Here is a 24,054-nt window from a genome sequence, read left to right as displayed (position 1 = left end):
TTATCAAACACATCTGTTTGGGTTTCTTGTGGTCAATTTTCTGTCTACAAATTAAATAATTATGTAGTTAATTAATTATGTAATTATTTGTAATTATGTTCCGACCCCTTGACCATCCGTTCCAGAAGAAATTGACCCACGGCTGAATCATTTGATGATGATCCCTGGTGTATAGTAACAGTGTTATAGCATATGTATAGTAACAGTGTTATAGCATATGTATAGTAACAGTGTTATAGCATATGTATAGTAACAGTGTTATAGCATATGTATAGTAACAGTGTTATAGCATATGTATAGTAACAGTGTTATAGCATATGTATAGTAACAGTGTTATAGCATATGTATAGTAACAGTGTTATAGCATATGTATAGTAACAGTGTTATAGCATATGTATAGTAACTGTGTTATAGCATATGTATAGTAACTGTGTTATAGCATATGTATAGTAACAGTGTTATAGCATATGTATAGTAACAGTGTTATAGCATATGTATAGTAACTGTGTTATAGCATATGTATAGTAACAGTGTTATAGCATATGTATAGTAACAGTGTTATAGCATATGTATAGTAACTGTGTTATAGCATATGTATAGTAACAGTGTTATAGCATATGTATAGTAACAGTGTTATAGCATATGTATAGTAACAGTGTTATAGCATATGTATAGTAACAGTGTTATAGCATATGTATAGTAACAGTGTTATAACATATGTATAGTAACAGTGTTATAGCATATGTATAGTAACAGTGTTATAGCATATGTATAGTAACAGTGTTATAGCATATGTATAGTAACAGTGTTATAACATATGTATAGTAACAGTGTTATAGCATATGTATAGTAACAGTGTTATAGCATATGTATAGTAACAGTGTTATAGCATATGTATAGTAACAGTGTTATAGCATATGTATAGTAACAGTGTTATAGCATATGTATAGTAACAGTGTTATAATGCATATGTATAGTAACAGTGTTATAGCATATGTATAGTAACAGTGTTATAATGCATATGTATAGTAACAGTGTAATAATGTATATGATTTCTGCTTTATCAAGGAAAGGTTTATTTGTGGTTGTTTTACTACCGAGTTGAATACACTGACTGATACTCTTGATAAGAGTGCCTGCTAAATGATCAAAATATAATGTAAATGAAAAGACCAATGCTTGATATCCTTCCTGTCTTGACTGACGTCCCTCTACCCTCCTCTCCTCCTGCTCCAGTGTGCCTTCAGGACAGTGTTCTGGCCTTCTGGAAGCACGGCATGCAGGGAAAGAGCTTCAAATCCAACGAGGTAGGTGTTACCGTAGTAACACAACCAGACTCTAACTATTATTTCTTTCTATTTTTGCGTTGTCATTTCAGAAAATGTCCATAATATACAGCCGTGGTGGAGAAAGTACCCAACTGTCATACTTGAGTAAAAGTAAAGATACCTTAATAGAAAATGACTCAAGTAAAAGTCACCCAGTAAAATACTACTTGAGTAAAAGTCACCCAGTAAAATACTACTTGAGTAAAAGTCACCCAGTAAAATACTACTTGAGTAAAAGTCACCCAGTAAAATACTACTTGAGTAAAAGTCACCCAGTAAAATACTACTTGAGTAAAAGTCACCCAGTAAAATACTACTTGAGTAAAAGTCACCCAGTAAAATACTACTTGAGTAAAAGTCACCCAGTAAAATACTACTTGAGTAAAAGTCACCCAGTAAAATACTACTTGAGTAAAAGTCAAAGTATTTGGTTTTAAATATATTTAATTATCCAAAGTAAATGGTTTTTTAATTATTATTTATTGACGGAGCGCAGGGCCACACTCCAACACTCGGATATCATTTCCAAACGAAGCATTTGTGTTTTATGAGTCCTCCAGATCAGAGGCAGTAGGGATGACCAGGGATGTTCTCTGTTTAGTGAGTCCTCCAGATCAGAGGATGTAGGGATGACCAGGGATGTTCTCTGTTTAGTGAGTCCTCCAGATCAGAGGATGTAGGGATGACCAGGGATGTTCTCTGTTTAGTGAGTCCACCAGATCAGAGGCAGTAGGGATGACCAGGGATGTTCTCTGTTTAGTGAGTCCTCCAGATCAGAGGAAGTAGGGATGACCAGGGATGTTCTCTGTTTAGTGAGTCCTCCAGATCAGAGGCAGTAGGGATGACCAGGGATGTTCTCTGTTTAGTGAGTCCTCCAGATCAGAGGCAGTAGGGAGGACCAGGGATGTTCTCTGTTTAGTGAGTCCTCCAGATCAGAGGCAGTAGGGAGGACCAGGGATGTTCTCTGTTTAGTGAGTCCTCCAGATCAGAGGCAGTAGGGATGACCAGGGATGTTCTCTGTTTAGTGAGTCCTCCAGATCAGAGGATGTAGGGATGACCAGGGATGTTCTCTGTTTAGTGAGTCCTCCAGATCAGAGGATGTAGGGATGACCAGGGATGTTCTCTGTTTAGTGAGTCCTCCAGATCAGAGGAAGTAGGGATGACCAGGGATGTTCTCTGTTTAGTGAGTCCTCCAGATCAGAGGCAGTAGGGAGGACCAGGGATGTTCTCTGTTTAGTGAGTCCTCCAGATCAGAGGCAGTAGGGATGACCAGGGATGTTCTCTGTTTAGTGAGTCCTCCAGATCAGAGGCAGTAGGGATGACCAGGGATGTTCTCTGTTTAGTGAGTCCTCCAGATCAGAGGCAGTAGGGATGACCAGGGATGTTCTCTGTTTAGTGAGTCCTCCAGATCAGAGGCAGTAGGGATGACCAGGGATGTTCTCTGTTTAGTGAGTCCACCAGATCAGAGGCAGTAGGGATGACCAGGGATGTTCTCTGTTTAGTGAGTCCTCCAGATCAGAGGATGTAGGGATGACCAGGGATGTTCTCTGTTTAGTGAGTCCTCCAGATCAGAGGCAGTAGGGATGACCAGGAATGTTCTCTGTTTAGTGAGTCCTCCAGATCAGAGGCAGTAGGGATGACCAGGGATGTTCTCTGTTTAATGAGTCCTCCAGATCAGAGGCAGTAGGGAGGACCAGGGATGTTCTCTGTTTAGTGAGTCCTCCAGATCAGAGGATGTAGGGATGACCAGGGATGTTCTCTGTTTAGTGAGTCCTCCAGATCAGAGGCAGTAGGGATGACCAGGGATGTTCTCTGTTTAGTGAGTCCTCCAGATCAGAGGCAGTAGGGATGACCAGGGATGTTCTCTGTTTAATGAGTCCTCCCAGATCAGAGGCAGTAGGGATGACCAGGGATGTTCTCTGTTTAGTGAGTCATCCAGATCAGAGGCAGTAGGGATGACCAGGGATGTTCTCTGTTTAGTGAGTCCTCCAGATCAGAGGCAGTAGGGATGACCAGGGATGTTCTCTGTTTAGTGAGTCCTCCAGATCAGAGGCAGTAGGGAGGACCAGGGATGTTCTCTGTTTAGTGAGTCCTCCAGATCAGAGGCAGTAGGGATGACCAGGGATGTTCTCTGTTTAGTGAGTCCTCCAGATCAGAGGAAGTAGGGATGACCAGGGATGTTCTCTGTTTAGTGAGTCCTCCAGATCAGAGGCAGTAGGGAGGACCAGGGATGTTCTCTGTTTAGTGAGTCCTCCAGATCAGAGGCAGTAGGGAGGACCAGGGATGTTCTCTGTTTAGTGAGTCCTCCAGATCAGAGGCAGTAGGGATGACCAGGGATGTTCTCTGTTTAGTGAGTCCTCCAGATCAGAGGCAGTAGGGATGACCAGGGATGTTCTCTGTTTAGTGAGTCCTCCAGATCAGAGGCAGTAGGGATGACCAGGGATGTTCTCTGTTTAGTGAGTCCTCCAGATCAGAGGCAGTAGGGATGACCAGGGATGTTCTCTGTTTAGTGAGTCCTCGAGATCAGAGGAAGTAGGGATGACCAGGGATGTTCTCTGTTTAGTGAGTCCTCCAGATCAGAGGAAGTAGGGATGACCAGGGATGTTCTCTGTTTAGTGAGTCCTCCAGATCAGAGGCAGTAGGGATGACCAGGGATGTTCTCTGTTTAGTGAGTCCTCCAGATCAGAGGCAGTAGGGAGGACCAGGGATGTTCTCTGTTTAGTGAGTCCTCCAGATCAGAGGCAGTAGGGATGACCAGGGATGTTCTCTGTTTAATGAGTCCTCCAGATCAGAGGCAGTAGGGATGACCAGGGATGTTCTCTGTTTAGTGAGTCATCCAGATCAGAGGCAGTAGGGTTGACCAGGGATGTTCTCTGTTTAGTGAGTCCTCCAGATCAGAGGCAGTAGGGATGACCAGGGATGTTCTCTGTTTAGTGAGTCCTCCAGATCAGAGGCAGTAGGGATGACCAGGGATGTTCTCTGTTTAGTGAGTCCTCCAGATCAGAGGCAGTAGGGATGACCAGGGATGTTCTCTGTTTAGTGAGTCCTCCAGATCAGAGGCAGTAGGGATGACCAGGGATGTTCTCTGTTTAGTGAGTCCTCCAGATCAGAGGAAGTAGGGATGACCAGGGATGTTCTCTGTTTAGTGAGTCCTCCAGATCAGAGGCAGTAGGGAGGACCAGGGATGTTCTCTGTTTAGTGAGTCCTCCAGATCAGAGGCAGTAGGGAGGACCAGGGATGTTCTCTGTTTAGTGAGTCCTCCAGATCAGAGGCAGTAGGGATGACCAGGGATGTTCTCTGTTTAGTGAGTCCTCCAGATCAGAGGCAGTAGGGATGACCAGGGATGTTCTCTGTTTAGTGAGTCCTCCAGATCAGAGGCAGTAGGGATGACCAGGGATGTTCTCTGTTTAGTGAGTCCTCCAGATCAGAGGCAGTAGGGATGACCAGGGATGTTCTCTGTTTAGTGAGTCCTCGAGATCAGAGGAAGTAGGGATGACCAGGGATGTTCTCTGTTTAGTGAGTCCTCCAGATCAGAGGAAGTAGGGATGACCAGGGATGTTCTCTGTTTAGTGAGTCCTCCAGATCAGAGGCAGTAGGGATGACCAGGGATGTTCTCTGTTTAGTGAGTCCTCCAGATCAGAGGCAGTAGGGAGGACCAGGGATGTTCTCTGTTTAGTGAGTCATCCAGATCAGAGGCAGTAGGGATGACCAGGGATGTTCTCTGTTTAGTGAGTCCTCCAGATCAGAGGCAGTAGGGATGACCAGGGATGTTCTCTGTTTAGTGAGTCCTCCAGATCAGAGGCAGTAGGAATGACCAGGGATGTTCTCTTGATAAGTGACTAAATTGGACCATTTGACTGTCAAAATGTAATGAGTACTTTTAGGTGTCAGGGAAAATGTATGGAGTAAAAAGTACATTATTTTCTTTAGGAATGTGGGGAAGTAAAAGTTGTCAAACATATAAATAGTAAAGTACAGATATCCCCAAAAAACGACTTAAGTACTACTTTAAAGCTGTGGTGACGGTGCGGGGTCTGCTGTGGTGACTGTGTGGGGTCTGCTGTGGTGATGGTGCATGATCTGCTGTGGTGACGGTGCGTGGTGACGGTGTGGGGTCTGCTGTGGTGACGGTGTGGGGTCTGCTGTGGTGACGGTGTGGGTCTGCTGTGGTGACGGTGCGTGGTGACGGTGTGGGTCTACTGGGGTGACGGTATGGGGTCTACTCTGGTGATGGTGCGGGTCTACTGTGGTGACAGTGCGTGGTGACGGTGTGGGTCTGCTGTGGTGACGGTGTGGGGTCTGATGTGGTGACGGTGCGGGGTCTGCTGTGGTGACGGTGTGGGTATGCTGTGGAGACGGTGTGGGTCTGCTGTGGTGATGGTGTGGGTCTACTGTGGTGACGGTGTGGGGTCTGCTGTGGTGATGGTGTGGGGTCTGCTGTGGTGACGGTGTGGGTCTGCTGTGGTGACGGTGTGGGTCTACTGGGGTGACGGTATGGGGTCTACTCTGGTGATGGTGCGGGTCTACTGTGGTGACAGTGCATGGTGACGGTGTGGGTCTGCTGTGGTGACGGTGTGGGTCTGCTGTGGTGACGGTGTGGGTCTGCTGTGGTGACGGTGTGGGTCTGCTGTGGTGACGGTGTGGGTCTGCTGTGGTGATGGTGTGGGTCTGCTGTGGTGACGGTGTGGGGTCTGCTGTGGTGACGGTGTGGGGTCTGATGTGGTGACGGTGTGGGTCTGCTGTGGTGACGGTGTGGGGTCTGATGTGGTGACGGTGCGGGGTCTGCTGTGGTGATGGTGCGTGGTGACGGTGTGGTGACTGTGTGGGGTCTGCTGTGGTGACGGTGCGGGGTCTGCTGTGGTGATGGTGCATGATCTGCTGTGGTGACGGTGCGTGGTGACGGTGTGGGGTCTGCTGTGGTGACGGTGTGGGGTCTGCTGTGGTGACGGTGTGGGTCTGCTGTGGTGACGGTGTGGGTCTACTGGGGTGACGGTATGGGGTCTACTCTGGTGATGGTGCGGGTCTACTGTGGTGACAGTGCGTGGTGACGGTGTGGGTCTGCTGTGGTGACGGTGTGGGTCTGCTGTGGTGACGGTGTGGGGTCTGATTTGGTGACGGTGCGGGGTCTGCTGTGGTGGCGGTGTGGGTATGCTGTGGAGACGGTGTGGGTCTGCTGTGGTGATGGTGTGGGTCTACTGTGGTGACGGTGTGGGGTCTGCTGTGGTGACGGTGTGGGGTCTGCTGTGGTGACGCTGTGGGGTCTGCTGTGGTGACGGTGTGGGTCTGCTGTGGTGACGGTGTGGGGTCTGCTGTGGTGACGGTGCGGGTCTGCTGTGGTGACGGTGTGGGTCTGCTGTGGTGACGGTGCGGGGTCTGCTGTGGTGACGGTGTGGGTCTGCTGTGGTGACGGTGTGGGGTCTGCTGTGGTGACGGTGTGGGGTCTGATGTGGTGACGGTGATGGGTCTGCTGTGGTGACGGTGCGTGGTCTGCTGTGGTGACGGTGTGGGGTCTGCTGTGGTGACGGTGTGGGGTCTGCTGTGGTGACGGTGCGGGGTCTGCTGTGGTGATGGTGCATGATCTGCTGTGGTGACGGTGCGTGGTGAAGGTGTGGGGTCTGCTGTGGTGACGGTGGGGGTCTGCTGTGGTGACGGTGCGTGGTGACGGTGTGTGTGGTGACGGTGTGGGGTCTGCTGTGGTGACGGTGTGGGTCTGCTGTGGTGACGGTGTGGTTCTACTGGGGTGACGGTATGGGGTCTACTCTGGTGATGGTGCGGGTCTACTGTGGTGACAGTGCGTGGTGACGGTGTGGGTCTGCTGTGGTGACGGTGTGGGTATGCTGTGGTGACGGTGTGGGTCTGCTGTGGTGACGGTGCGTGGTGACGGTGTGGGTCTACTGGGGTGACGGTATGGGGTCTACTCTGGTGATGGTGCGGGTCTACTGTGGTGACAGTGCGTGGTGACGGTGTGGGTCTGCTGTGGTGACGGTGTGGGTCTGCTTTGGTGACGGTGCGGGGTCTGCTGTGGTGATGGTGCATGATCTGCTGTGGTGACGGTGCGTGGTGACTGTGTGGGGTCTGCTGTGGTGACGGTGTGGGGTCTGCTGTGGTGACGGTGTGGGGTCTGCTGTGGTGACGGTGTGGGTCTGCTGTGGTGACGGTGTGGGTCTACTGGGGTGACGGTATGGGGTCTACTCTGGTGATGGTGCGGGTCTACTGTGGTGACAGTGCATGGTGACGGTGTGGGTCTGCTGTGGTGACGGTGTGGGGTCTGATGTGGTGACGGTGCGGGGTCTGCTGTGGTGACGGTGTGGGTCTGCTGTGGTGACGGTGTGGGTCTGCTGTGGTGACGGTGTGGGTCTACTGGGGTGACGGTATGGGGTCTACTCTGGTGATGGTGCGGGTCTACTGTGGTGACAGTGCATGGTGACGGTGTGGGTCTGCTGTGGTGACGGTGTGGGGTCTGCTGTGGTGACGGTGTGGGGTCTGCTGTGGTGACGGTGTGGGTCTGCTGTGGTGACGGTGCGTGGTGACGGTGTGGGTCTACTGGGGTGACGGTATGGGGTCTACTCTGGTGATGGTGCGGGTCTACTGTGGTGACAGTGCGTGGTGACGGTGTGGGTCTGCTGTGGTGACGGTGTGGGTCTGCTGTGGTGACGGTGTGGGGTCTGATTTGGTGACGGTGCGGGGTCTGCTGTGGTGGCGGTGTGGGTATGCTGTGGAGACGGTGTGGGTCTGCTGTGGTGATGGTGTGGGTCTACTGTGGTGACGGTGTGGGGTCTGCTGTGGTGACGGTGTGGGGTCTGCTGTGGTGACGGTGTGGGGTCTGCTGTGGTGACGGTGTGGGTCTGCTGTGGTGACGGTGTGGGGTCTGCTGTGGTGACGGTGCGGGTCTGCTGTGGTGACGGTGTGGGTCTGCTGTGGTGACGGTGCGGGGTCTGCTGTGGTGACGGTGTGGGTCTGCTGTGGTGACGGTGTGGGGTCTGCTGTGGTGACGGTGTGGGGTCTGATGTGGTGACGGTGATGGGTCTGCTGTGGTGACGGTGCGTGGTCTGCTGTGGTGACGGTGTGGGGTCTGCTGTGGTGACGGTGTGGGGTCTGCTGTGGTGACGGTGCGGGGTCTGCTGTGGTGATGGTGCATGATCTGCTGTGGTGACGGTGCGTGGTGAAGGTGTGGGGTCTGCTGTGGTGACGGTGTGGGTCTGCTGTGGTGACGGTGCGTGGTGACGGTGTGTGTGGTGACGGTGTGGGGTCTGCTGTGGTGACGGTGTGGGTCTGCTGTGGTGACGGTGTGGTTCTACTGGGGTGACGGTATGGGGTCTACTCTGGTGATGGTGCGGGTCTACTGTGGTGACAGTGCGTGGTGACGGTGTGGGTCTGCTGTGGTGACGGTGTGGGTATGCTGTGGTGACGGTGTGGGTCTGCTGTGGTGACGGTGTGGGGTCTGATGTGGTGACGGTGCGGGGTCTGCTGTGGTGACGGTGTGGGTCTGCTGTGGTGACGGTGCGGGGTCTGCTGTGGTGACGGTGCGTGGTGACGGTGTGGGTCTGCTGTGGTGACGGTGTGGGGTCTGCTGTGGTGACAGTGTGGGGTCTGCTGTGGTGATGGTGCATGATCTGCTGGGGTGACGGTGCGTGGTGACGGTGTGGGGTCTGCTGTGGTGACGGTGTGGGTCTGCTGTGGTGACGGTGCGTGGTGACGGTGTGGGTCTACTGGGGTGACGGTATGGGGTCTACTCTGGTGATGGTGCGGGTCTACTGTGGTGACAGTGCGTGGTGACGGTGTGGGTCTGCTGTGGTGACGGTGTGGTTCTGCTTTGGTGACGGTGCGGGGTCTGCTGTGGTGATGGTGCATGATCTGCTGTGGTGACGGTGCGTGGTGACTGTGTGGGGTCTGCTGTGGTGACGGTGTGGGGTCTGCTGTGGTGACGGTGTGGGGTCTGCTGTGGTGACGGTGTGGGTCTGCTGTGGTGACGGTGTGGGTCTACTGGGGTGACGGTATGGGGTCTACTCTGGTGATGGTGCGGGTCTACTGTGGTGACAGTGCATGGTGACGGTGTGGGTCTGCTGTGGTGACGGTGTGGGGTCTGATGTGGTGACGGTGCGGGGTCTGCTGTGGTGACGGTGTGGGTCTGCTGTGGTGACGGTGTGGGTCTGCTGTGGTGACGGTGTGGGTCTGCTGTGGTGACGGTGTGGGTCTACTGGGGTGACGGTATGGGGTCTACTCTGGTGATGGTGCGGGTCTACTGTGGTGACAGTGCATGGTGACGGTGTGGGTCTGCTGTGGTGACGGTGTGGGGTCTGATGTGGTGACGGTGCGGGGTCTGCTGTGGTGACGGTGTGGGTCTGCTGTGGTGACGGTGTGGGTCTGCTGTGGTGACGGTGTGGGTCTACTGTGGTGACGGTGTGGGGTCTGCTGTGGTGACGGTGTGGGGTCTGCTGTGGTGACGGTGTGGGGTCTGCTGTGGTGACGGTGTGGGGTCTGATGTGGTGACGGTGCGGGGTCTGCTGTGGTGATGGTGCGTGGTGACGTGTGGGGTCTGCTGTGGTGACTGTGTGGGGTCTGCTGTGGTGACGGTGCGGGGTCTGCTGTGGTGATGGTGCATGATCTGCTGTGGTGACGGTGCGTGGTGACGGTGTGGGGTCTGCTGTGGTGACGGTGTGGGGTCTGCTGTGGTGACGGTGTGGGTCTGCTGTGGTGACGGTGCGTGGTGACGGTGTGGGTCTACTGGGGTGACGGTATGGGGTCTACTCTGGTGATGGTGCGGGTCTACTGTGGTGACAGTGTGTGGTGACGGTGTGGGTCTGCTGTGGTGACGGTGTGGGTCTGCTGTGGTGACGGTGTGGGGTCTGATTTGGTGACGGTGCGGGGTCTGCCTTGGTGACGGTGTGGTGACGGTGTGGGTATGCTGTGGAGACGGTGTGGGTCTGCTGTGGTGATGGTGTGGGTCTACTGTGGTGACGGTGTGGGGTCTGCTGTGGTGACGGTGTGGGGTCTGCTGTGGTGACGATGTGGGGTCTGCTGTGGTGACAGTGTGGGTCTGCTGTGGTGATGGTGTGGGGTCTGCTGTGGTGACGGTGCGGGTCTGCTGTGGTGACGGTGTGGGTCTGCTGTGGTGACGGTGCGGGGTCTGCTGTGGTGACGGTGCGTGGTGACGGTGTGGGTCTGCTGTGGTGACGGTGTGGGGTCTACTGTGGTGACAGTGCGTGGTGACGGTGTGGGTCTGCTGTGGTGACGGTGTGGGTCTGCTGTGGTGACGGTGTGGGGTCTGATGTGGTGACGGTGCGGGGTCTGCTGTGGTGACGGTGTGGGTCTGCTGTGGTGACGGTGCGGGGTCTGCTGTGGTGACGGTGCGTGGTGACGGTGTGGGTCTGCTGTGGTGACGGTGTGGGTCTGCTGTGGTGACAGTGTGGGGTCTGCTGTGGTGATGGTGCATGATCTGCTGTGGTGACGGTGCGTGGTGACGGTGTGGGGTCTGCTGTGGTGACGGTGTGGGTCTGCTGTGGTGACGGTGCGTGGTGACGGTGTGGGTCCACTGGGGTGACGGTATGGGGTCTACTCTGGTGATGGTGCGGGTCTACTGTGGTGACGGTGCGTGGTGACGGTGTGGGTCTGCTGTGGTGACGGTGCGGGTCTGCTGTGGTGACGGTGTGGGTCTGCTGTGGTGACGGTGTGGGGTCTGCTGTGGTGACGGTGTGTGTCTACTGGGGTGACGGTGCACTGTGAGGGTGTGGGTCTACTGGGGTGATGGTATGGAGTCTACTGTGGTGCCGGTGTGTGTCTACTGGGGTGATGGTGCATGGTGACGGTGTGGGTCTACTGTGGTGACCGTGTGGGTCTACTGGGGTGATGGTATGGAGTCTACTGTGGTGACGGTGTGTGTCTACTGGGGTGAAGGTGTGGGTCTACTGGGGTGACGGTGCATGTCTACTGGGGTGACTGTGTATGGTAACGGTGTGGGTCTACTGTGGTGACCGTGTGGGTCTACTGGGGTGACGATGTATGGTGACGGTGCAGGGTCAACTGGGGTGACGGTGTGGGTCTGCTGTGGTGACGGTGTGGTGACGGTGTGGGTCTACTGGGGTGACGGTGTGGGTCTACTGGGGTGACGGTGTGGGGTCTACTGGCGTGACGGTGTGGGTCTACTGGGGTGACGGTGCGGGGTCTACTGGCGTGACGGTGTGGGGTCTACTGGGGTGACGGTGCGGGTCTACTGGGGTGACGGTGCGGGTCTACTGGGGTGACGGTGCGGGTCTACTGGGGTGACGGTGTGGATTTCCATATTAAGCATGGAAATGAAAAGGTTCTTTCTCCTGTGTAAAGTGTAGCAGTCTGGCTGTAACTTTGGGTACAGATGGGATTTTTCAATGTAGTTCCTCAACAATTCCCTGTGTGGAATACTGTGTATGTTACCATGTTCATTCATGTGCAGGTCACCCAGGAGATTTCTGATCCCAGCAGAGTCTTCCGCCTCCTAGGATCTGACAGGTGGGTGGTGATGGAAGTGATTCTCTCTGTCTTTAACTCGTCACTCTTCTTCCTGTCCTCTCTTACCCGTCGTCTCTTATGTCCCCCCCCCCTCTTTAGCTCTCCTTTTCTCCCTCTCTCTCCCCCCTTTCTCTCATATCCATCTTATCTCCCTCTCCCCCCCTCTCTCTCATATATCCCTCTTCCCCCCTTTCTCTCATATCCACCTTATCTCCCTCTCCCCCCTTTCTCTCATATCCATCTTATCTCCCTCTCCCCCCCTTTCTCTCATATATCCCTCTCCCCCCTTTCTCTCATATATCCCTCTCCCCCCTTTCTCTCATATCCATCTTATCTCCCTCTCCCCCCTTTCTCTCATATCCATCTTATCTCCCTCTCCCCCTTTCTCTCATATCCATCTTATCTCCCTCCCTCCCCCCTTCTCTCATATATCCCTCTCCCCCCTTTCTCTCATATATCCCTCTCCCCCCTTCTCTCATATCTCTCTCCCCCTTTCTCTCATATATCCCTCTCCCCCTTCTCTCATATCTCTCCCCCCCCTTTCTCTCATATCCATCTTATCTCCCTCTCCCCCCCTTTCTCTCATATCCATCTTATCTCCCTCTCCCCCCTTTCTCTCATATCCATCTTCTCTCTCCCCCCCCTTTTTCTCATATCCATCTTATATCCCTCTCCCCCTTCTCTCATATCCATCTTGTCTCCCTCTCCCCCTTTCTCTCATATATCCCTCTCCCCCCCTTTCTCTCATATCCATCTTATCTCCCTCTCCCCCTTCTCTCATATCCATCTTGTCTCCCTCTCCCCCTTTCTCTCATATATCCCTCTCTCCCCCTTTCTCTCATATATCCCTCTCTCCCCCTTTCTCTCATATATCCCTCGCTCCCCCTTTCTCTCATATCCATCTTATCTCCCTCTCCCCCCTTTCTCTCATATCCATCTTATCTCCCTCTCCCCCTTTCTCTCATATATCCCTCTCCCCCTTTCTCTCATATATCCCTCTCCCCCTTTCTCTCATATATCCCTCTCCCCCTTTCTCTCATATATCCCTCTCTCCCCCTTTCTCTCATATATCCCTCTCTCCCCCTTTCTCTCATATATCCCTCTCTCCCCCTTTCTCTCATATATCCCTCTCCCCCTTTCTCTCATATATCCCTCTCTCCCCCTTTCTCTCATATCCATCTTATCTCCCTCTCCCCCTTTCTCTCATATATCCCTCTCTCCCCCCTTTCTCTCATATATCCCTCTCTCCCCCTTTCTCTCATATCCATCTTATCTCCCTCTCCCCCTTTCTCTCATATATCCCTCTCTCCCCCTTTCTCTCATATATCCCTCTCTCCCCTTTCTCTCATATATCCCTCTCCCCCTTTCTCTCATATATCCCTCTCCCCCTTTCTCTCATATATCCCTCTCCCCCTTTCTCTCATATATCCCTCTCCCCCTTTCTCTCATATATCCCTCTCTCCCCCTTTCTCTCATATATCCCTCTCTCCCCCTTTCTCTCATATATCCCTCTCTCCCCCTTTCTCTCATATATCCCTCTCTCCCCCTTTCTCTCATATATCCCTCTCTCCCCCTTTCTCTCATATATCCCTCTCTCCCCCTTTCTCTCATATATCCCTCTCTCCCCCTTTCTCTCATATATCCCTCTCCCCCTTTCTCTCATATATCCCTCTCCCCCTTTCTCTCATATATCCCTCTCCCCCTTTCTCTCATATATCCCTCTCTCCCCCTTTCTCTCATATATCCCTCTCTCCCCCCTTTCTCTCATATATCCCTCTCTCCCCCTTTCTCTCATATATCCCTCTCTCCCCCTTTCTCTCATATATCCCCTCTCTCCCCCTTTCTCTCATATATCCCTCTCTCCCCCTTTCTCTCATATATCCCTCTCTCCCCCTTTCTCTCATATATCCCTCTCTCCCCCTTTCTCTCATATATCCCTCTCCCCCTTTCTCTCATATATCCCTCTCCCCCTTTCTCTCATATATCCCTCTCTCCCCCTTTCTCTCATATATCCCTCTCTCCCCCTTTCTCTCATATATCCCTCTCCCCCCTTTCTCTCATATCCACCTTATCTCCCTCTCCCCCTTTCTCTCATATATCCCTCTCCCCTTTCTCTCATATATCCCTCTCTCCCCCTTTCTCTCATATATCCCTCTCTCCCCCTTTCTCTCATATATCCCTCTCCCCCCCTTTCTCTCATATCCATCTTATCTCCCTCTCCCCCCTTTCTCTCATATCCATCTTATCTCCCCCCCCCTCTCTCTCATATATCCCTCTCCCCCCCTTTCTCTCATATCCATCTTATCTCCCTCTCCCCCCTTTCTCTCATATATCCCTCTCTCCCCCTTTCTCTCATATATCCCTCTCTCCCCCTTTCTCTCATATATCCCTCTCTCCCCCTTTCTCTCATATATCCCTCTCCCCCTTTCTCTCATATATCCCTCTCCCCCCCTTTCTCTCATATCCATCTTATCTCCCTCTCCCCCCTTTCTCTCATATCCATCTTATCTCCCTCTCCCCCCTTTCTCTCATATATCCCTCTCCCCCCCTTTCTCTCATATATCCCTCTCCCCCCCTTTCTCTCATATCTCCCTCCCCCCCTTTCTCTCATATATCCCTCTCCCCCCTTTCTCTCATATCCATCTTATCTCCCTCTCCCCCCTTCTCTCATATCCATCTTATCTCCCTCTCCCCCCTTCTCTCATATCCATCTTATCTCCCTCTCCCCCCTTCTCTCATATCCATCTTATCTCCCTCTCCCCCCTTCTCTCATATCCATTGCTTTTTTATCTCCCTTATTTCCTCTCATCTCTATATATTTATACATCTCTATATATTCTCTCTACATTTCCTCTCGACCTCTTAAGCCGTAGAGGTCAGGGCTGGTAGCTAGCCGTTATCTCCAGTGTCCTTGCACAGGATCTCATTGTTCATTGCCTGGAAACCACCAAACATCCAACTCCTCTTCAGAGTCCTCTTCAGACCTCTCTACAGAGAGATTCCATCTCTTTCTCCCGGTTTGCTTCCATTCCTATGACGAGGCAGGTGCCTCAGATCAAATCAACAGTCTTTGATCATTCAGTATGATAAGATCCTGAGTGGGAAAAGTAATTGTAATCTCAACGTTATCAGAAGAGGCTTGAAAACCTCCACATATTATACATGTGAGGTATTATACATGTGGGGTCTCCTACCCCTGGAGGGCAGGAGACCCCTGGAGGGCAGGAGACCTTTTGGCCTGGAGGGCAGGAGACCCCTGGAGGGCAGGAGCCCCCTGGAGGGCATGAGACCCCCTGGAGGGCAGGAGCCCCCTGGAGGGCATGAGACCCCCTGGAGGGCAGGAGACCCCTGGAGGGCAGGAGACCCCCTGGAGGGCAGGAGACCCCTGGAGGGCAGGAGCCCCCTGGAGGGCAGGAGACCCCCTGGAGGGCAGGAGACCCCTGGAGGGCAGGAGCCCAGCACCATTCCTATCCCCTGCAACAGCCTCTGCTCTACCAACCTGCATGTTTTATTCAGACTGGCACCTGGGCACTGCCACGCCAGCCTGGTTGGAGTGTCTCTCTGATCCTCTGTAATTCCATCTGATGGATCAGACGCTATGGTCTTGGACTGTGCCCTCTGTGGGCAGAGACACCCCTCTCATCTCATCTGTCACCCTGACCAAAGGATGGCACCTATCTCTACTCATCTGTCACTCTGCTGGAAGGATGGCACCTACCTCATCTCATCTGTCACTCTGCTGGAAGGATGGCACCTACCTCATCTCATCTGTCACTCTGCTGGAAGGATGGCACCTACCTCATCTCATCTGTCACGCTGACCAAAGGATGGCACCTATCTCATCTCATCTGTCACGCTGCTGGAAGGATGGCACCTACCTCATCTCATCTGTCACGCTGCTGGAAGGATGGCACCTACCTCATCTCATCTGTCACGCTTCTGGAAGGATGGCACCTATCTCTACTCATCTGTCACGCTGCTGGAAGGATGGCACCTACCTCATCTCATCTGTCACGCTGACCGAAGGATGGCACCTATCTCATCTCATCTGTCACGCTGCTGGATGGATGGCACCTACCTCATCTCATCTCATGATCTGTAGTGTCATATTAACTTAGTGACATTTTAAAATGTAGCCAGTCCTCTTATCTTTCTGCCTGCTACTCTCTCTGACTCTATTCATTATATTCTATCAATTCTATTGTATAAATTGGACCTGGCTGGCAGCTATAACCTGCAGTGTTAATGTGTTACTGATGTGCTGCTGCTAACTGACATCTCTCTCTGACAGGGTGGTGGTTCTGGAGAGCCGGCCCACTGACAACCCCACAGCCCTCAGCAACCTCTACATCCTGGCCGGACATGAGAACAGTTACTAGCCCTGACCCCAGCCCTGTTACTGAGAACAGTTAGTATCCCTGACCCCATCCCTGTCCCCGTTACTGAGAACAGTTACTTGCCCTGACCCCAGCCCTGTTACTGAGAACAGTTACTAGCCCTGACCCCAGCCCTGTTACTGAGAACAATTACTAGCCCTGACCCTGTTACTGAGAACAGTTACTAGCCCTGACCCCAGCCCTGTTACTGAGAACAGTTACTAGCCCTGACCCCAGCCCTGTTACTGAGAACAGTTACTAGCCCTGACCCCAGCCCTGTTACTGAGAACAGTTACTAGCCCTGACCCCAGCCCTGTTACTGAGAACAATTACTAGCCCTGACCCTGTTACTGAGAACAGTTACTAGCCCTGACCCCAGCCCTGTTACTGAGAACAGTTACTAGCCCTGACCCCAGCCCTGTTACTGAGAACAGTTACTAGCCCTGACCCCAGCCCTGTCCCTGTTACTGAGAACAGTTAGTAGCCCTGACCCCAGCCCTGTTACTGAGAACAGTTAGTAGCCCTGACCCCAGCCCTGACCCTGTTACTGAGAATAGTTACTAGCCCTGACCCCAGCCCTGTTGTTACTGAGAACAGTTACTAGCCCTGACCCCAGCCCTGTTGTTACTGAGAACAGTTACTAGCCCTGACCCCAGCCCTGTTACTGAGAACAGTTACTAGCCCTGACCCTGTTACTGAGAACAGTTACTAGCCCTGACCCCAGCCCTGTTACTGAGAACAGTTACTAGCCCTTACCCCAGCCCTGTCCCTGTTACTGAGAACAGTTACTAGCCCTGACCCCAGCCCTGTTACGGAGAACAGTTACTAGCCCTGACCCCAGCCCTGTTACTGAGAACAGTTACTAGCCCTGAACCCAGCCCTGTTACTGAGAACAATTACTAGCCCTGACCCTGTTACTGAGAACAGTTACTAGCCCTGACCCCAGCCCTGTCCCTGTTACTGAGAACAGTTAGTAGCCCTGACCCCAGCCCTGTTACTGAGAACAGTTACTAGCCCTGACCCCAGCCCTGTTACTGAGAACAGTTACTATCCCTGACCCCAGCCCTGTTACTGAGAACAGTTACTAGCCCTGACCCCAGCCCTGTCCCTGTTACTGAGAACAGTTGCTAAAGCTGTCTGGCCCAAAGACGGGTAGCCCTGTCTGGCTCAGCCTCTCTGATCACCGGTAACCCTACACTCAGCCTCTCTGATCACCAGTAACCCTTCACTCAGCCTCTCTGATCACCAATAACCCTTCACTCAGCCTCTTCGATCACCATAACCCTTCACTCAGCCTCTCTGATCACCAGTAACCCTTCACTCAGCCTCTCTGATCACCAATAACCCTTCACTCAGCCTCTGATTACCAGTAACCCTTCACTTAGCCTCTCTGATCACCAATAACCATTCACTCAGCCTCTGATCACCAGTAACCCTTCAATCAGCCTCTCTGATCACCAATAACCATTCACTCAGCCTCTCTGATCACCAATAACCATTCACTCAGCCTCTGATCACCAGTAACCCTTCACTCAGCCTCTCTGATCACCAATAACCCTTCACTCAGCCTCTCTGATCACCAATAACCCTTCACTCAGCCTCTCTGTCCAGTGAAACAAACATGTCAGACGAGGGTTGTTATAGTGAACTACTTTTGACAGTCCCGTTCACCTCCTCTCCTCTCCAGCCCCATTCACCACCTCTCTTTTCTAGCCCCATTCACCCTCTCCAGCCCCGTTCACCCACTCCAGCCCCGTTCACCACCGCTCTTTTCCAGCCCCGTTCACCACCTCTCTTCTCCAGCCCCGTTCACCACCTCTCTTCTCCAGCCCCGTTCACCACCTCTCTTCTCCAGCCCCGTTCACCACCTCTCTTCTCCAGCCCCGTTCACCACCTCTCTTCTCCAGCCCCGTTCACAATCTCTCCAGCCCCGTTCACCTCCTTCTCCAGCCCCGTTCACCACCTCTCCAGGCCTGAGTCCTCTGCTCAGAATGGGCTAAAAACTGATCGACTGGACTGGTGAAGCAGAATGTAGGCAGGAAAGGTTCAGACCTATGGACAGTCTTACTCTGGAGCCTCCACTTCTTCTCTCAACCTGTTACATATCAGCTGAAATACTGCAATATGACAAGACAATATCTAGAGGGGTTACTGAAAACGACTACTATAATAATTCAGATATTTAGGTCTGGTAGGAAATGGGAGTGTTGTATCTTTTTGTCACAGGTCTGGTTGCCGATTAGCTCTGGTCTAGGACGATAGTGCGGCTTGCTAACGCTGAGCCTTGACTAGTTGGTTGATTTTCCAGCTCTAGTTTAACTAATTATAGAATGGTTCCCAAAGAAAATCGTTTAAACTTTATTTATTAATCTCGAAGCTATATTCGGGTATGTTGGATTTACTAGCCGTGAGAGAGAGTTCAGTTTGTATATCATTTTCAATACACTTGAGGTGTTGTCGTTTCATCCAAACGTTTTGACAGTTGGTCAATCTGCCTTGCATCGTTGATTTACTTCATAGACATCTGATGTCATCTTCGTCCCAAATGGAACACTTCCCTGGGGCTCTGGTCAAATCCTATCTATGGTTAGGAGGTCATCACAACTAATGTCTTGGTTACAGTCAAGGGATTCAATGTCAGGAATGGCTACGGTTTCATCACGCATGAAACCCACCAGGTTATAAAGGAAATTTAACCCAAGGATGACTGCCAGATTTAAAGGTGTATAAAGGGGTTTTACATGGCATGATGTCACTGTCGGACTGATGTTAATAGCAGACACATGATAAAACCTTTTAGGATGAAACGAGATAAAGGTTGTTCAAGTTGAAATAAGAGAACTTTGAAAGTGTGAACTGTCCCCTTTAAGCAGAGAGAGGGTGAACTGTCCCCTTTAAGCAGAGAGAGGGTGAACTGTCCCCTTTAAGCAGAGAGAGAGAGGGTGAACTGTCCCCTTTAAGCAGAGAGAGGGTGAACTGTCCCCTTTAAGCAGAGAGAGGGTGAACTGTCCCCTTTAAGCAGAGAGAGGGTGAACTGTCCCCTTTAAGCAGAGAGAGGGTGAACTGTCCCCTTTAAGCAGAGAGAGGGTGAACTGTCCCCTTTAAGCAGAGAGAGAGAGGGTGAACTGTCCCCTTTAAGCAGAGAGAGAGAGGGTGAACTGTCCCCTTTAAGCAGAGAGAGAGAGGGTGAACTGTCCCCTTTAAGCAGAGAGAGAGAGGGTGAACTGTCCCCTTTAAGCAGAGAGAGGGTGAACTGTCCCCTTTAAGCAGAGAGAGAGAGGGTGAACTGTCCCCTTTAAGCAGAGAGAGAGAGGGTGAACTGTCCCCTTTAAGCAGAGAGAGAGAGGGTGAACTGTCCCCTTTAAGCAGAGAGAGGGTGAACTGTCCCCTTTAAGCAGAGAGAGAGAGGGTGAACTGTCCCCTTTAAGCAGAGAGAGAGAGGGTGAACTGTCCCCTTTAAGCAGAGAGAGGGTGAACTGTCCCCTTTAAGCAGAGAGAGAGAGGGTGAACTGTCCCCTTTAAGCAGAGAGAGAGAGAGAGAGGGTGAACTGTCCCCTTTAAGCAGAGAGAGGGTGAACTGTCCCCTTTAAGCAGAGAGAGAGAGGGTGAACTGTCCCCTTTAAGCAGAGAGAGAGAGGGTGAACTGTCCCCTTTAAGCAGAGAGAGAGAGGGTGAACTGTCCCCTTTAAGCAGAGAGAGAGAGGGTGAACTGTCCCCTTTAAGCAGAGAGAGGGTGAACTGTCCCCTTTAAGCAGAGAGAGGGTGAACTGTCCCCTTTAAGCAGAGAGAGAGAGGGTGAACTGTCCCCTTTAAGCAGAGAGAGAGAGGGTGAACTGTCCCCTTTAAGCAGAGAGAGAGAGGGTGAACTGTCCCCTTTAAGCAGAGAGAGAGAGGGTGAACTGTCCCCTTTAAGCAGAGAGAGGGTGAACTGTCCCCTTTAAGCAGAGAGAGAGAGGGTGAACTGTCCCCTTTAAGCAGAGAGAGGGTGAACTGTCCCCTTTAAGCAGAGAGAGGGTGAACTGTCCCCTTTAAGCAGAGAGAGGGTGAAACTGTCCCCTTTAAGCAGAGAGAGGGTGAACTGTCCCCTTTAAGCAGAGAGAGAGAGGGTGAACTGTCCCCTTTAAGCAGAGAGAGGGTGAACTGTCCCCTTTAAGCAGAGAGAGGGGTGAACTGTCCCCTTTAAGCAGAGAGAGAAAGGGTGAACTGTCCCCTTTAAGCAGAGAGAGAGAGGGTGAACTGTCCCCTTTAAGCAGAGAGAGGGTGAACTGTCCCCTTTAAGCAGAGAGAGAGGGTGAACTGTCCCCTTTAAGCAGAGAGAGAGAGGGTGAACTGTCCCCTTTAAGCAGAGAGAGAGAGGGTGAACTGTCCCCTTTAAGCAGAGAGAGGGTGAACTGTCCCCTTTAAGCAGAGAGAGAGGGTGAACTGTCCCCTTTAAGCAGAGAGAGAGAGGGTGAACTGTCCCCTTTAAGCAGAGAGAGAGAGGGTGAACTGTCCCCTTTAAGCAGAGAGAGAGAGGGTGAACTGTCCCCTTTAAGCAGAGAGAGAGAGGGGTGAACTGTCCCCTTTAAGCAGAGAGAGAGAGGGTGAACTGTCCCCTTTAAGCAGAGAGAGAGAGGGTGAACTGTCCCCTTTAAGCAGAGAGAGAGAGGGTGAACTGTCCCCTTTAAGCAGAGAGAGAGAGAGGGTGAACTGTCCCCTTTAAGCAGAGAGAGAGAGGGTGAACTGTCCCCTTTAAGCAGAGAGAGAGAGGGTGAACTGTCCCCTTTAAGCAGAGAGAGAGAGGGTGAACTGTCCCCTTTAAGCAGAGAGAGAGAGGGTGAACTGTCCCCTTTAAGTAGAGAGAGAGGGTGAACTGTCCCCTTTAAGCAGAGAGAGGGTGAACTGTCCCCTTTAAGCAGAGAGAGGGTGAACTGTCCCCTTTAAGCAGAGAGAGGGTGAACTGTCCCCTTTAAGCAGAGAGAGGGTGAACTGTCCCCTTTAAGCAGAGAGAGAGAGGGTGAACTGTCCCCTTTAAGCAGAGAGAGGGTGAACTGTCCCCTTTAAGCAGAGAGAGAGAGGGTGAACTGTCCCCTTTAAGCAGAGAGAGAGAGGGTGAACTGTCCCCTTTAAGCAGAGAGAGAGAGTGAACTGTCCCCTTTAAGCAGAGAGAGAGAGGGTGAACTGTCCCCTTTAAGTAGAGAGAGAGAGAGAGGGTGAACTGTCCCCTTTAAGCAGAGAGAGGGTGACCTGTCCCCTTTAAGCAGAGAGAGAGGGTGACCTGTCCCCTTTAAGCAGATAGAGAGAGAGAGAGGGTGAACTGTCCCCTTTAAGCAGAGAGAGAGAGAGAGAGAGGGTGAACTGTCCCCTTTAAGCAGAGAGAGAGGGTGACCTGTCCCCTTTAAGTAGAGAGAGAGAGAGGGTGAACTGTCCCCTTTAAGCAGAGAGAGAGGGTGAACTGTCCCCTTTAAGCAGAGAGAGAGAGAGGGTGAACTGTCCCCTTTAAGCAGAGAGAGAGAGGGTGAACTGTCCCCTTTAAGCAGAGAGAGAGAGGGTGAACTGTCCCCTTTAAGCAGAGAGAGAGAGGGTGACCTGTCCCCTTTAAGCAGAGAGAGAGGGTGAACTGTCCCCTTTAAGCAGAGAGAGAGAGAGGGTGAACTGTCCCCTTTAAGCAGAGAGAGAGAGGGTGAACTGTCCCCTTTAAGCAGAGAGAGAGAGGGTGAACTGTCCCCTTTAAGCAGAGAGAGAGAGGGTGACCTGTCCCCTTTAAGCAGAGAGAGAGAGGGTGAACTGTCCCCTTTAAGCAGAGAGAGAGGGTGAACTGTCTCCTTTAAGCAGAGAGAGAGAGGGTGAACTGTCCCCTTTAAGTAGAGAGGGAGAGGGTGAACTGTCCCCTTTAAGCAGAGAGAGAGGGTGAACTGTCTCCTTTAAGCAGAGAGAGAGAGGGTGAACTGTCCCCTTTAAGCAGAGAGAGAGAGAGGGTGAACTGTCCCCTTTAAGCAGAGAGAGAGGGTGAACTGTCCCCTTTAAGCAGAGAGAGAGAGAGAGAGAGAGAGAGAGAGGGTGAACTGTCCCCTTTAAGCAGAGAGAGACACTCTTGCTGTAGTCATGCTGACAGTGGGATCCAGCTCAGCCAGGCCAGGGATGACCTTAGCCTGGGTGCCGGTTGGTTTTTGCTCTCTTGCCAACTCTTTGAGATTGTTTCTGCTCTCTTGCCAACTCCATGCATGACAGACTGGCATCCAGGCTAAGCTGAACTACCTTCCTATCCAGAGGTTGCTATGCAGCTCTGGGTTACTGAAATGCAATTAAGTTTGTCTGAAATGGCACCCTATTCCCTATATAGTGCACGGTCCCTGGTCAAAAAGTAGTGCACTAAATAGGGAATAGGGTGCCATTTGGTCACATGCATATTCCTCTCTCTCCCGCTTGGTTGCATTTTAGAAAGTAGACTATAGTGTAAAATATAGATTGTTTTTTTTTTTTTCCTTAATTTTGTTGTTGTTGTAATTCAATATTTGCACCATGTTAGAAGCACTTTTGTACATTTTCTGTTTTTTATTTAAATGACAGAAAAGGGAAATGCTTTAGTTTGTGACATTATTGGCATTTCCCTTTGCAAAACTTTTAATGTATGCAGGTTTTTGTAATGAACATTATTATTAACATATTTTATTTTTATTAATTTAACCTTCATTCAACTAGGCAAGTCAGTTAAGAACAAATTCTTATTTAGAATGACGGCCAAACCCGGATGACACTGGGGCCAATTGTGCGTCGCCCTATGGGCCTGCCAATCACAGCCAGATGTTGATACACGACCAGAATACGTAGGCTATACCCTGCTGTGTACTAGCCTGGTCCCAGATCTGTTATGGCATGAATGTCATGAATGATATTGACCATGGAAGGTAGCAAAAAACCAGATCTGGGACCAGGGCAGACTAGTTGTATGGAAAGAACTGATACAGTATTGATTAGGTTAAAGTCAGTTACTTTTTTACAAAGTTATTAGGTGAGAGAAGAGATTATATTATACGGAACGCAAATATCACCTATAAAAGCAACATGTAAAGTGAGAACATGGTTAAAACAGCATGATCATTACACAGGTGCACCTTGTGCCGAGGACAATTTTAAAAGGCCATTCTCGAATGTGAATTTTCTCGTCACTCAATGCCACAGATGTCTCCCAAGTTTTGAGGAATTGTGTAATTGGCATGCTTGACTGCAGGAATGTCTACCAGAGCTGTTGCATGTTCATTTCTCTACCATAAACCATAACCTGCCTCCAACGTTGTTTTAGAGAATTTGACAGTACGTCCAACCGGCCTCGACCACGCCAGCCCAGGACCTCCGCATCCGGCTTCTTCACCTGCGGGATCGTCAGAGGGTGGATGGGTGTGGTGCTGAGGACTATTTTTGTCCGTAATAAAGCCCTCTTTGTGGGGAAAAACTCATTCTGATTGGCTGGGCCTTGCTCCCCAGTGGGTGATCCCTCCCAGTTCCACCCTTGATGCGGGTGGGCCCTCCCCGGGTGGCCCCTCCCTCCCAGTTCCACCCTTGATGCGGGTGGTTCCACCCTTGCTGCCCACCCTCCCAGTTCCACCCTTGATGCGGAACGGCCCTCCCCCCCAGTTCCACCCTTGAACTGGGATGGGCCCTCCCTCCCAGTTCCACCCTTGAACTGGGATGGGCCCTCCCCTCCCTCCCAGTTCCACCCTTGATGCGGGTGTCCCTCTCAGTTCCACCCTTGATGCGGGTGTCCCTCCCAGTTCCACCCTTGATGCGGGTGGTGCGGGCCCTCCCCCTCCCTCCCAGTTCCACCCTCGATGCAGATGAGCCCTCCCCCTCCCTCCCAGTTCCACCCTTGATGCGGTTGTCCCTCC

General features: G+C 51.7%; 1 protein-coding gene across 9 annotated transcripts in view; it reads left to right on the top strand.

The window, feature by feature from the left end:
• LOC109904626 (mitogen-activated protein kinase kinase kinase kinase 5) overlaps nt 1-18,936 on the top strand; it is a 141,441-nt gene extending 122,505 nt beyond the window's left edge. For 7 of the 9 annotated variants that reach the window (XM_031787702.1, XM_031787706.1, XM_031787701.1 and 4 more), the window contains 3 exons: nt 1,237-1,307; nt 11,758-11,813; nt 16,105-18,936. In XM_031787702.1, coding sequence (XP_031643562.1) covers nt 1,237-1,307; nt 11,758-11,813; nt 16,105-16,192 — 215 coding nt within the window. In that variant the 3' untranslated portion in view covers nt 16,193-18,936. The remainder of the gene's footprint in view (nt 1-1,236; nt 1,308-11,757; nt 11,814-16,104) is intronic. The other 2 variants (XM_031787705.1, XM_031787704.1) reach the window with 2 other exon arrangements.
• The last annotated feature ends 5,118 nt before the right edge of the window (nt 18,937-24,054 follow it).

This window comes from Oncorhynchus kisutch, linkage group LG14 (genome assembly GCF_002021735.2).
Source record: "Oncorhynchus kisutch isolate 150728-3 linkage group LG14, Okis_V2, whole genome shotgun sequence".
Classification (NCBI taxonomy): Eukaryota; Metazoa; Chordata; class Actinopteri; order Salmoniformes; family Salmonidae; genus Oncorhynchus; species Oncorhynchus kisutch.
Note: the sequence above shows the minus strand (reverse complement) of the source record. Positions and strands in the feature narration are given on the sequence as shown.